The sequence below is a fragment of the Pteropus alecto genome, unplaced genomic scaffold, assembly GCF_000325575.1.
Source record: "Pteropus alecto unplaced genomic scaffold, ASM32557v1 scaffold195, whole genome shotgun sequence".
NCBI classification, from domain to species: domain Eukaryota; kingdom Metazoa; phylum Chordata; class Mammalia; order Chiroptera; family Pteropodidae; genus Pteropus; species Pteropus alecto.
Window position 1 is genome coordinate 3,620,955 of NW_006438073.1, and position 13,287 is coordinate 3,634,241.

Genomic DNA, 13,287 nt, shown 5'->3' on the forward strand with positions numbered 1-13,287 from the left:
AGAATTGTTCATAGTTTTCCCATATTCTTTTAAGGTCTGTAGTGATAGGCACTCCTTCAGTCCTGGTGTGTCCTCTCTATTTTCTTGATTTTCTTGATTTTATCTCTCGTTTTTCTTTTATCTAGTTCATTATTTTTTACTCTTGTATTATTTCTCTCCATCTGTTTGCTTTGGATTTTGCTCTTTTTCTAGTTTTTTAACATGGAAACTTATTGTTCTGAGATTTTTCTTCTTTTCTATTACAAGCATTAAATGTTACAGAATTTCCTGTAGATTTAGCTATGTCTCAAATTTTGATTTGCATTTTCATGTTCATTCAGTTAAAAATATTTTCTAATTTCCCTTTTAAGTTCTTTGACCTGTGGATTATTTAGAAATATGTTTAATTTTTAAACATTTGGGCATTGCCACATTTTTTTTGTTGTTTGGTATCTAATGTTATTCTGTTAACGCCCAACGAGTAAGCATACTTTCTATGATTTTTAATCCTTTTAAGTTTATTGTACCTTTTTTTATGGCCTAACATATGGTCTGTACCGGAGAGTGTCAATGTGAGCTTCAAAAGAATGTGAACTCTGCAGCAGCTGGGTGGAGCACTCTCTGTATATTGTCAGTTAGGCTGAGCTGGTTGATATGTTGTCCAGCTGTCTGTATGGCTATAATATACATCTTTTTGTAACATCACAGTGCACTTCGGATTACTATTCTAGTAAATTAATAGAAATATCTCTCTCTGCAGTAGAGCTTCATTCCCTTCTCTCTTTTTATGCTATTATCATATATTGATATTTATGTATATTATAAATGCATCAGTGTAGTATGATAATTACTGCTTTTTATACTGTCTTTTAAAGAAGTTAGGAGAAGCAGTTAGAAAACATTTATCTGTGGAGTCTTTTATATTAACTCACATATTTTCGGTGCTCTTCTTTTCTCCCTATGGATTTGGGTAATTTCCTTTTAGCCTGAGGTAGCACGTTTTTATCCTGAAGGACTTCCTTTAATGTTTCTTGTAATGCAGGTCTGCTATCAGTGAATTCTCTCACATTGTATTTATCTAGGAATGTCTTTATTTTGCCTTTATTTTTGAAATACAGGTTTACTGGTTATAGAATTCATGTCAGATAGTTTTTCCTTCAGCGTGACGAATATGTCTTTCCATTGCCTTCTGCCCTCCATTGTGTCAGATGAGAAATCATTCTGTTCATTGGTCACACTGATAGACATGCATGTACACCCTACCATATGTGATAAATTGCTTTTTTCTTGCTGCTTTCAAGATTTTTCTTACTGTTTTTGTGTTTCAGCAGTTCGATTCTATTTATTCTAGTTGGGGTTTGTTGAGTTTCTTGGAAATATAGATTAAAGTTTTCTATCAAATTTGGGAAATGTTCTCCCATTATTTGTTCAAATATTTTTTTCTTCTTTCTCTTCTCCTTTGGGGTCTCCCATCACAAGTCTGTAGGTATATTTGATGAGGCCCTGTTCATTTTACTTTAGTTTTTTTCCTCTCTGTTCTTCATATTAGATAACTTCTTTTGATTTATCTTCAGATTCAGTTACTCATTCTTCTTCCATCTTGAATCTGCTTTTAAACCCTCTACAGTGAATTTTTAATTTTAGTCATTGTATTTTCAACTTCACGGTTTTCATTTGATTCTAATTTCTGTCTCTTAAGAATCTCTATTTGTTGGTTCTTTGCCATGTTTTTCTTTAATTTTTTAAACATGGCTTCCTTATGTTCTTTGACTATTGATAGAAGCTGTTCTGTCTGCCATTTTGTTTTTGTCTGCTAAATTCAACATCTGGGGACACTTACCAGATGGTCTCTCATGACTGCTTTTCTCAGCATGGGTCACGCCTTGCTGTTTCTTTGCAATCTCTTAATTTTTTGTTGAAAACTGGACATTTTAGAGACTATTATGTTAGCAAGTCTGGATTCTGATTTTTCTCTCTGAAAGTGGTTGTTTCTGCTTCATGTTTTTTTGTTTGCCTGGGCTAAATCTCTGAAATTCGTCTCTCTCGAAGCTCAGTTTTTATGTTTTTCTTTTTAAGTTTGGCTTCCTAGGGTTCACCTGCACCTGTGTAGATTGGGGGTAAGCCTACCTCAAGCCATTAAGGCTTCTGTCCTCTGCCGGAGGATCTGTGTGTGGGTAGGGGAGCACGTTCAAAGCACAAGTCACTTTAAAGTTAGCCCTGGCTTTTACCTTCTTGAAGGCCATTTCGTGTCTCCTTTACATACGTGTGCAGCCTCAGAGTTGGCCAGGAGTGTGTCGCTGGCCGGGACCCCATCTAGTCTCCACTGGTTCTGCCTCGGCCTCAGCCTGGAGTGTCCGTCTTGGCTCTACCATATAACCTTGGCTAGTGGAACCATCGGCCCTCCCTGGTTACCAGCCTCTGGATTGTCACTGCCGCCACCACTGAATATGGACATCTCCCACTGCTCTGGGTCACGTGAGCCTCCTCCCTCACCAGGGAAAATGCAGCTGCCAATCTTCACAGCCCGCTCCGTTCTGGCAGGACTTCAGCTCAACCACGAAGAGGGTGGGGAGGCACGGGACAGCCCTAGGCGCGACTTCCACTGTTCTTGCCTGAAACTCAGCAGTTTTACAAACATAAACTTCAGAAAGCTCTTTGCCTTCAGTCGATTTCCAGAGCACTGATTTTTTTGATTGTCTGGGTTTATAGTTTTAGGGGGACTGGCTTTGCTGATGGCCTTACTTGCTGTAGCTTGAATTTCCATCTTCAGAAACCTTTGAACTGATAGTGATATTGTTTGGTAGGCTTATAAAAATCCTCAGTGTTCCCTGATGTTTGGTGCGCCAAACTTGTTAAACTGATTTTCTACTTTTAAAACAAATAGGACTTATTAAGCTCTGTCTTAAGATGGTCATAGTTCTGGAATAGCTGCTTTTATTACTGCATTCATGGAAAATGTACTTTTGCTATTTTCCATTTAAGTAATTTTAAAAACAAGGGAGAAAAAGAGCTACAGTCCCGAGTTACTTTGCATAAATACCAAATTTACATTTGTATATCAGATATATTGCATTTGGATGCATTTTATAAATATAGAAATTTCATGTACTTTGAAAGAATTATTTATTAGAATTCCACACTATCACCCCTTTTTTGCCTATAGGACTTAATATGGCCACACAGGAACTAGCACAATGTTAGTTTATAAGAAAGAGAACGTTTTTCATATTGAAATAAGATTTACTTTTAAATTCATTAAGTATTTTGGGGATCCTTGAAGAAAATAGCACTCCACGGCTATGATTATTCTTGTCACAAAAGGTTTGTTGATTTGTCAAAATGGAATTTGATTCTTATAAACTAAAAAATCTGTTGTATCTTTCTTACGGGTCTAAGAGTATTCACTGGGTTGGCTTGTTTTTAGGTTAGTGAAAAATTACCATGGTTTACCTTTTACTAAAAAGTGTCTGTCAAGTAGCCAGTAGCTTTTCAGCTGTAGTAGCAGTGATTCATTTTAGACAAAGTTGTATATCACTCTTGGCGTGTGTCTTGCAGGTCGCTTTGAAGAAGAATTTATCAAAATGCGCATGGAGAGACTTCAGGCGTGGATGACCAGGATGTGTCGTCATCCAGTAATTGCAGAAAGTGAGGTTTTCCAGCAATTTCTAAATTTCCGGGATGAAAAGGTAGGATATTTTATTATGACAGCTTTAGAGTATATTGAGAATTGTCTCATTCACACCAATTTTATGTCTGAAAGGAGTTAAAATTATGTTAGTTAGGCGATTATTCCTCATTTCCTGCAAAGACAATGAAGGGATAGAAACCTAAGTCCCTACCCTTGGGAATGAGTCATGAAGTGTGACCGAACGGCTTGCCAGGATGGTTTTCTTTAAACCAGGGATGGCGTGGGCAGGAGATGAAGGATGCGACAGGGTAAAGAACTTCTTCCTAGATGCTTTTAAAAATGGGATAGACCCCCAAACTCTGCGGGCTGTTATCAGTGTGAGTGAGGGTAGCGGAAGGAACGACTTTTTGTGATCACATTTTAATCTGAAAACGTAATAGCGTTTTGAAAGGAAAGGTAGGTTCGGAATTGAGTCATCTTCCTAAAGCCAGGTGGTTTTCACACTGTAGTTGTGAGTCCAGAGTAGATGCTGCTCCCTCCCTGCCCCCACGGGCAGGCATCTGGCCAGTGGTCATCTGTTCTTTTTTGATAATCAAGAAAAAATGGACTGCTTGACATCCCATTATTATCTTCTTTGAAAGTCATTTTCTCGCTCATTAAGCTTTTATTAAAGATGGTCTCCCCATAGTTTCTCTCACAATTATTACATGTCTTAGAAAACAATCTAAAGAATTAAAGCATGTTAGCTCAGATGCCAAAAGCAGATCTGAAATACGTCACGATCCTGGAAAAAAGCGCCATGAAATGATTTTCATGTTTAATGAAAGAATATCGTACACTTGTTGGAACTTTCAGACAGAGGTTTACTTGCTAAACTTCTTTGCACTACTTTTCCCTACTAAAGTGACCACACTTACAATAACAAGCTAAAAGTTAGGACTCGGTGTGTTTGCACACATATGCATACCCTTAACATAGTTTAAGTATTTAAGTATTACTGCATATTTCTAGAATTGACAGGCTAATTTGAATGTGTTTTATGTGACCAGGTGGGGGATTAGAAAGCATTGAGGTGTTTCAGGATTTCTTTGTGAATTTGTGTGTATTTTAGGTCTAGCCTTGCAGGGTGCTCTGGAAAACTCTAGTTTTTCTGGTGAGATGTGGTATTCAGTCACTGCATGTCAAGTAGCTACGTTAGGTTCTTTGAGTGAGTTATGGATCCCCCTCCAAGTTTGTTGCCTTACTGGTGACCCACAAGGGCTTATTTTATTGATTTGGCAGGGATTTGATTTAGGAAACACTTCTAAAGATTTTTTTGTGCAGAATATTATTAAAAATAATCTAGATGTTGGTTTGGGGTTTTTGTTTTTGTTTTTTTAAATAACTTCCACCTTCAAAGATTGATCGACCTACTATAAAAGTGATGTAAGAGAAAAAAGGAATCAAGGCACTTGAGTTCTAGTCTTGGCTCTGCTTCTAACTACCCCTGTGATCTTGGCGAAGGCATTTACACTCTTTGGGCCACAATTTCGTCACATACTAAATGACAGTATAAAACTAGCTAGTCACTAAGAATTGTATTTTTGTAGTCAGTAGTAGCTCATATAGATTGGATGGACTCAAAATTCCAAAAAATCTATAGAAAAAAATTAGTAGAAATAAAATCAGTAAGGTAGATGGATATGAGACATTGCCTTTGTATTGGCAATAAACAGAATGAAAGTCTAAAAAAACTATTGTTTAGAATAGCATCAAAAATGTTAAATACCTAGGAATAAACATAAGAAAATATACAAAAGATCTACATAAAAAAAAAAAACAAGCAGCATTATTGAGAAAAATGAAAGAAGACATAAGTCAGTTTTCCATGTGCTTTTATGGATTAAAGAGCAGTAAAGATGTCATATGTAGAAAATCAAAGTACTAAGACTAGTCAAGATACTCTTGAAAAAGACTGAAGTGGGAGGAAGACTTTACTGGATGTTAAGACTCATCAAGCCAAAAGAATTTCAACAGCAAGGTAGTGGCATAAAGAGAGACAAACAGACCAGCAGAACAGAACAGAGCGGACACTTGATTTATGACAAGATGGTGCTGAGTACAGTGGGGGAAGGGCAGCCTTTTCAGTACATGGCGCTGGATCAGTTTTGGGGAAAAACGAAATTTGGTTACTACCTCACAAGAACCTACTGTTGATTTTGTTAGAGTTGATACAAGCATTGTGGTTATGTTTTTAAAACATGGCCTTCTCTGTTAAAGATATATTAATGAAGTATTTACAGGTAACATTATATTATGCCTGAGATTTCCATTTAAATAAGAAAAAAGAAGGTAAAATGGAGGAGAGTAGATAAAACAAGGTTGGCAAAATTTTGATAATTGTCGAGGCTGAATCTGTAGGGGGTTATTGTACTTTCTTCTTTTGCGTGTTTGGAAGTTGCCATTGTATAAAGTTTTTTAAAAAATCATTTCCAGATAGTACTCAGGTCTAACTGCGAAAGGCAACACAATGAAGTTTCTAGAAGGTAATAGGAGAATGTCTTCATTCCCCTAGAATTTCTGAAATAAGACAAAAACAAATATACAGGTAGAGACTGATAAACTACATTAAAATGAAGAACTTCTGTTTATCAGAAGAAGCCATTAAAAGTGAAAAATAAGCTAAAGATATGAACATATATAACCAACCAAGAGCTGGATTTTAAAATATATGAAAACCCACACAAATAGATAAGATCATCTACCCACAGAAAAGTTGGAGATTAGGTAATGTTTTGTGAAGTAAACTTTACTTCACAAAAGAAAATATCTGAGTCATCAACAGATGTTTACAGAAATACTTAATCTCATTAGTAATCAAGGAAATACAAATTAAAACAGTGAATACCACTGCATACACACCAGAATGGCTAAAATTAGAAAGTCTGACCATATCAAGTGTCTTTTGGTGAGATGGGAAGCAGCTGGGACTCACACTGCCGGTGGGTGTGAGAATCGGTTACGACTGCTTTGGAAAACAGTTTGGCATTATCTACTAAAGTGGAACAATTTTCCACTCCTGGGCATGTACCTAACAGAAATGCATGCACGCATGCGCCAGGAGACGTGTACGAAGCAGCTTCATTCAAACTCGGCAGGGGCCGGGGGTGGCTGCCAGTTGTAGAATGGATAAATAAGTGGAATATTCATACAATGGAATATTATACAGCAACAAATGAATGAACTACAGCTATAACAACAGTGTGAGTGTAGCTTCTAGGCCCAGGTTGAGCAAAAGAAGGCAGACACAAAAGAATGCGAAAAACCAGCAAAACTATAGTTTAGGTACTCAGGCTCAGGTAGTAAAATTCTAAAGTGAGGAAATGACAACCATGAAAGAGAGGGTCACGGTTACCCTGCGGGGGAGGAAGGGGTCGTGGTGGGGAAGGGACATGAGGGGGGCTTCTGTAATGCCAGCTCTTTTCACTTTCTTGGCCTTGGTGGTAGTGAATTTACTTGGCGAGAATTCCTTACACCGAGTAGTTTTGCTCTGGGCACTTGTCTATATGTATGTGCATATATGTTATATATATCTTAACAATAATATGTTTTAAAAATAGCTCACAATATTGATTCTTGTATTTTAGAAAAGCTTTAACCTTTTTTAGAAAACAACCTAAAATTTTGAGGCACTTTGTCAGAAATCATGGGGCGTATATATACCCTGTGTGTTTATGCTGGTAGGTATTGGGAAAGGAAAAGCATCTGAATCACCTCCCTCGTAAAGGATCCCTCCCTCTGAAAGGATCCGGCTCGTAGAGAGCGCGCTGTTTAGGATGAGGCTGCATTCGAGATGCATAGCACCCGGCCCGCCTTGCAGAGGGGTGTGGCGTGGGAGCTGCTCCCGGACAGATAAAGATGATCAGAGGGCTGATTCCGCTAGGGAGCTTTGAAAGGCGAGTTTGACTCTGCTCTCCACTTTAACTTGCAATGTTCCTATTCACAGGAGTGGAAAACTGGGAAGAGGAAGGCCGAGAAGGATGAGCTGGTGGGAGTTATGATATTTTCCACCATGGAACCAGAGGCACCTGACTTGGACTTAATAGAGATGTAAGAGACATGGCCAGACTTTCCTTCTCTGCCTCCTTCGCTTTCAGGTCTTGGCCAGTGGAATTCAGACCGTGGGGCTAGAGCGCATGAAATGAGTGGGGTCTGTAGTCAGATGACAAGGAAAGCATGATTCGTGCACGGAAGCACTGTCTTTCTAACCATAACATCACATTAAAATCTGCTTTCTTTTTGCCTTAAGTCAGTGATTTCGTAGTTGACAGTGGTTGGGAGTTATTTCCAGTAAAGCGTGATGGAACAGAAGTGGCACAGAGCCAGATAACACCGGGATGCTCCACAGAGCAGAGGCCTCTCAGCATCGCCTTGAAGGAAGCGATCTCCTCCGGCTCTTGCTGTGCTTTTTTAATCTGTTGTTTTTAATCACATAATCTTTTCTTAATGTAGGCTGGGTTGAAAATCTGGAGTAGTTCCTTTTCTATATAAGGTCTAATCTTGGGGTTTGTTTTTATTTTAAGAAGCATTTTTCTTATGAAATCACTGCTCATGTGTTACCAAAAATATAGACAAGGGGAAAAAAAACCCACAATCTTCTAACTACCCAGAGAGAAAACCAGTATTGATATGTTGGCCTACGTCTGTAGTCTTCCAAATCTAGTATCTAAAGGAAAAAATGTTTAAACAGAAATGACCCCATGCTATGAATTCTCTTTTATAATAGTTTTAATTTAAGAGTACAGTGTGATGATTTTTTCAGGGTGGTAGATACTTTTTACATCCTCAAAAACTGATACATTCAGTATCCGCTTAGAGGGCTCTGCATCCAGGTTGTTTTCTGTGACATGGTTGGAATGAACAAACAGCCACCACTAGCAACACATGTTATGGTTTTATAGATTCAGCAGTACCTCTAGTGATTGAATTTCATTAACTAGATAGTCAATAAATGAGAATTTTATTTACTTTTAGAATACTTTTATTTAAAAATTCACAAGGAATTGAGGGGGAAAGAAAACAGTAAAATATAAATGACACATTTTTAAGTAGTTCTTTAAAAACCTGAATCAAGCCTGTTTTTAAGACTAATTTAGTTAAAGGGCAGCTGCTACCAGCAAGAAAACAGCCCCTGTGGTTATGTTGGCCGTGCGTCTCCCCGACCACATGGGTTTTTCTCCTCTTCCTCCTGACACTGGACACTTGGTAGCTAAACCCGGGACTGGCCTTCCTGTGTTTTGCCCACAGAGAACAGAAGTGCGAAGCTGTCGGGAAATTCACCAGAGCCATGGACGACGGCGTGAAGGAGCTGCTGACCGTGGGCCAGGAGCACTGGAAGCGGTGCACAGGGCGTGAGTGCGCTTCGCAGCACCGCGGGCTCAGGCGGCAGGGCAGGCTCTGTGTTACTGCCTTGTCGCACGGCGGGGGGACCGTACCATGTAGGGACCTGAGGCCATGTCCTCCCATAGCTCTTTGATGAACCTCACTTCGCAATCCAGGTTAAACAACAGACAGTTAGTGGGTCGAACAAAGCCGGTTCAGGAACTCTTATAAAAAGCACCGCGTTTGCTTACATATTTCGTTATTTAGGGCTTCGTAATCTATGGGAAGTTAATCTTTTTTGCATGTTTAGAGAGTGCTTATGGCTATTTTTAATCTCGTGATTTTACTTTTTAATCTTCATCTGTTTGTAAGATGTTGTATATTTGACTAACACCCTCATTTTTAGGGGGAAGAACAGTGTCAGATAGCCCAGGATAGAAGCAGTGAGGTGTCCTGCTGTGGCATCCTGCCACACCATCTGCCCTGTGCCTCCCTGAGCCTCAGAAGGCTCCAGAGGCCAGACCACTGCGGCAGTAGCATCCACACAGACGGCTCTGCCAGAGAATCAGGAGTTTTCTCCCCTTTGAATCCTTCCTGCCTTATCGCCCGCACAGTCTTCTGAGTCCCAAAGGGAAAAACTGGACCCTAGTCATGGCTCAGCCACACGAATCTTGGGAGAAAGAAACTTCTCGTCTGTCACTAGAAAATACACAAATACTGACGGTCTCCAGTTATTTTTTAAAAAATAAAAAATGGCTTCTACTTTGAATTATAAAAGTAGTACGTACCCACTTTATAGTTATATCAGATACTTTGGTACTCAGCGTAGAAAGGAGGTTAAATTACCTGTTTTTGTAAAGATTTTTTAAAGGCGATATTTTGCCTCTAAATAATGGAAAAGAATCAGAATTTAAAGTAAAAAGAACCATGAACAAGAAACTGAATGTGAAGTGACTTGTGGATGAATTATTAAAATAACATAACAAACTTAATAGCAATGCTAAGGTTTATTGATCCAGACCTGAAATTTAAGCCTTACAATAGGAGTCGGTAAACTCCAGCCTGCAGGCCAAATGTGGCCTGCCGCCTGTTTTCATAAATAAAGTGCTATAGGGACATAGCCATACCCATTTATTTACTTACTGTCTCTGGCTTGTTCCATGCTATAGTGGCAGAGTAGTTTCAGCAGAAACCTGTGGCCTCACAAAGCCTAAAATATTTTAAAAGGCCTCCCACTGAATGGCCCTCTACCAGCCACATACTCTGTAACAACTAAAGGCTCTTAGCGACCAGGCTGCGCACGCCTGAGGAGTGGACACGGGGAGGAAGAACAGTGTTCCTTTCCCATGGAAAAGGAATAGAGGCCGCATCCTACATACAGAACTGCGCCTGAGCAAACGATGCATACAAATGCAGCACTAGAAAACAAGATTCCATTCAAGCCTTTGGTCACAAGGAGTAACTCATGAGCAAAAAGGGGAATGACACTTCTCTAAAATACAAATGAAGTCATTTTAGCTGCAATTCATATAAACAAATTAATTTTAGCTATAAACTCTCAGGAGGCCATATAACAAATCATTTAAATTCATATGTTCTTTGAAAGCGGTTTTCTTTTTTTTAGAAATATTTTAAATGAGTTCAAGTTTTGAAATTTTTAAAAGAATATCACAAAAATCTGGGGTTGTGGTTTCTTTGAAAGCATTAAATCCTTTATGTTTAACATCCGGTTAACTCCATGTCCTATATAACCCATAAGGCCACATTTATGAAATAGAGAATATTGGTTTAAAACTATTCTTTTTTGGGGGAGGATTGAAGCACTTTGTTTAATGTTTGATTCAGCTTTATCTCCTTTCTTTTCTCTCACAAAAGCGTTTTATAAAAATCCTTATCTGTAAATCAAGAAATTTAGCATACCCCGTTGAAGCACATGGCACATGTCTTTAACCCCAGGTATAGAGGCAAAAACTGAGTTACAAAATGGTAAACGAGCTATTAAAGTTAAACTTATATAGCGTGAATTCACGTTTCCTGAGTACTGCAATTTATGGACCGTGCTTCAGATTTCTCTGGCCCGGATTATTTTTAAAGAAACATTTGAATTATTTTTCTCCTTTAATACTACACTAATTTTTCAAATGCAAACAATGGTTTCTTTTGAAAGACAAAGATGTGATTAAAGGAACTATGTACAGATACAAAGAAAACAGCCTCAGATACAGAGACTCTTGTCTAGGAAGTTCTCCGGAGCGACCCCAGGATCCTGGCGTGTCCCACCAGGAGGACCCTGACAGGTCGCTCAGTTACTCTTCTTACAGACCCTGAAGTCCCTCCTCTCTGGTCCTGTGACATCCCCCTGCCATTTTTCCTCCACACCTTGTTGCTTTCGGTTTTGTATTGTTTCTTTTTGTTTGTTTGTTTGCAAATAACTATTCAAACATACATAACAGTGGGAAAAACAATGGATTTGGAATCACAGGTGCCAGGTCTCTTTAGTGGCCATGTGACCTGGGCAAGTCGGTTTGCTCACCTGATGCTGTCTTTCCTAACTGATGAAACGGAGGTGGTGTCTCTGCGTCGGGTAGAGGGGCCGCTGTGCTCTCCAGTGGGGTGGTCTGTGACGCACTCGGTAAGCTCGACCTCGTCTTCTAAACGAGCTTCCAGTGCACTCTGGTTTCATTTGGTGAGCGAGAATGTGGGCAGTGGTGGTGATTGTTAATAATAGCATCCACCATTAATTGAACAACCGATTAATCACAAATTGAAAAAACAATTACTATTTTTTAAAAACCAATCATTTTATTAAAGAATATAGACTATTTTGAATCACTTCAAATTTTTTTTATTATAAAAGTAATCACTTTCAGGAAATAGTTGAATCCTATTTCAGTTCGCTCAGAAGACTAGTTGACAGCTTGCTGCTTCCTCTCTTGCAGCATTACCCAAGGAATATCAGAAGATCGGAAAGGCCTTGCAGAGTTTAGCAACAGTGTTCAGTTCTAGTGGTTACCAAGGTACGTCTTTATTTTTCTTCCTTTCTTGAGGCTGTCCTTATTTTTCCAGGCTGACTGTCCTCAGGCTCTCGCAGGCAGACTGGAGCTCTCCAAGGACGCGCTCTTGACACTGACACTCAGATCCACCAGCTGCCCCACTCTGGACCTTTGCAGCCTCACCTTCCTGCTTTTGAGAAAAGTAGAGAGTTGTTATTTGTGTTTTCTTACTAGCTTCTTCGCCTTTATTTGCATAGCTCTACTTTCCATAACTTATACATAATTGGTACTTCAAAAAATGATAATCTCATTTACCTTTGGAACATGGTAGGGTATCAACTCATAATTCTGCAGATGGTAAAAAGGAATAATGAAGCATTTAACCTGCTTTTCCTAGACCTATACCTCAAGGTAACCAAAAAGTAGATGAAGTTTCCTTCATAGAAGTATTTCAGCTCATAAAGGAGGAGTGATAGAAGTGGAATAGCATCATTTTGCAAACCCGTACTAAAAAAAGATCTAAATGATCATCATCTGTGGCTTCTAACATCACACAAAATAGAACTAGAAATTGTGTCATCTGAATCTGATCAAGCCTCTAGCTCTAATGACTAGTGTAAAGAAAATACAAGGAACAAAGGACTATGTCATCACATCAGAGACAGTCAGCAAAACCCGGATCGTGGGTGCCAACACAGATGACCTGGTTTTCTTCAGCACATCCTCACAAGAAATTTACGAGGAAAGGAATGCGGGGAGGAACCTGTAGATTTAAGAAACACGTCAGCTTTATGCTATGTGGCCCTTTCCACATCCTGATTCAGTGTGATTGGAGATGCCAGGAAGCTGAGCACTGACTGATCGTTTATGTCAGAGACAGTTGTCTCGTCTTAATTGTGATATGGTATTGTCCTTATTTTTTAAAGAGTCCTTATTTTCTGGGTAAAATTTATGGATGAAATGTTCTATGGCCAGTGAAAGGAGGAAGTGGAAGTAGATGGTGTTGGTGGAAAATATATTGGCCTTGAGCTGTTAATTGTAAAGTTAGGTGATGGATAGATGGAGATTCATTCTACTATCTCTCTAGCTTTGAACAGTTCAGAATTTTCTATAATAAAATTTTTAAGTAAAGTGGATGAAAAGGCAACATAACTTAAAACCACGGGTGTAACTGTAATAACTTCCAGGTGAAACAGATCTCAACGATGCAATAACAGAAGCAGGAAAGACTTATGAAGAAATTGCCAGTCTTGTGGCAGAACAGGTAATAACCGTACAATTCCAATTTAAGATTTCAGTCTACATATTTAGTTTAAAACCTATTTT

General features: G+C 38.9%; 1 protein-coding gene across 1 annotated transcript in view; it reads left to right on the forward strand.

The window, feature by feature from the left end:
* SNX9 (sorting nexin 9) overlaps positions 1 to 13,287 on the forward strand; it is a 53,178-nt gene that overhangs the window by 31,509 nt on the left and 8,382 nt on the right. Inside the window, exons 9-13 of the mRNA XM_006915022.3 lie at positions 3,535 to 3,665; positions 7,593 to 7,696; positions 8,894 to 8,997; positions 11,908 to 11,985; positions 13,149 to 13,225. Coding sequence (XP_006915084.1) covers positions 3,535 to 3,665; positions 7,593 to 7,696; positions 8,894 to 8,997; positions 11,908 to 11,985; positions 13,149 to 13,225 — 494 coding nt within the window. The remainder of the gene's footprint in view (positions 1 to 3,534; positions 3,666 to 7,592; positions 7,697 to 8,893; positions 8,998 to 11,907; positions 11,986 to 13,148; positions 13,226 to 13,287) is intronic.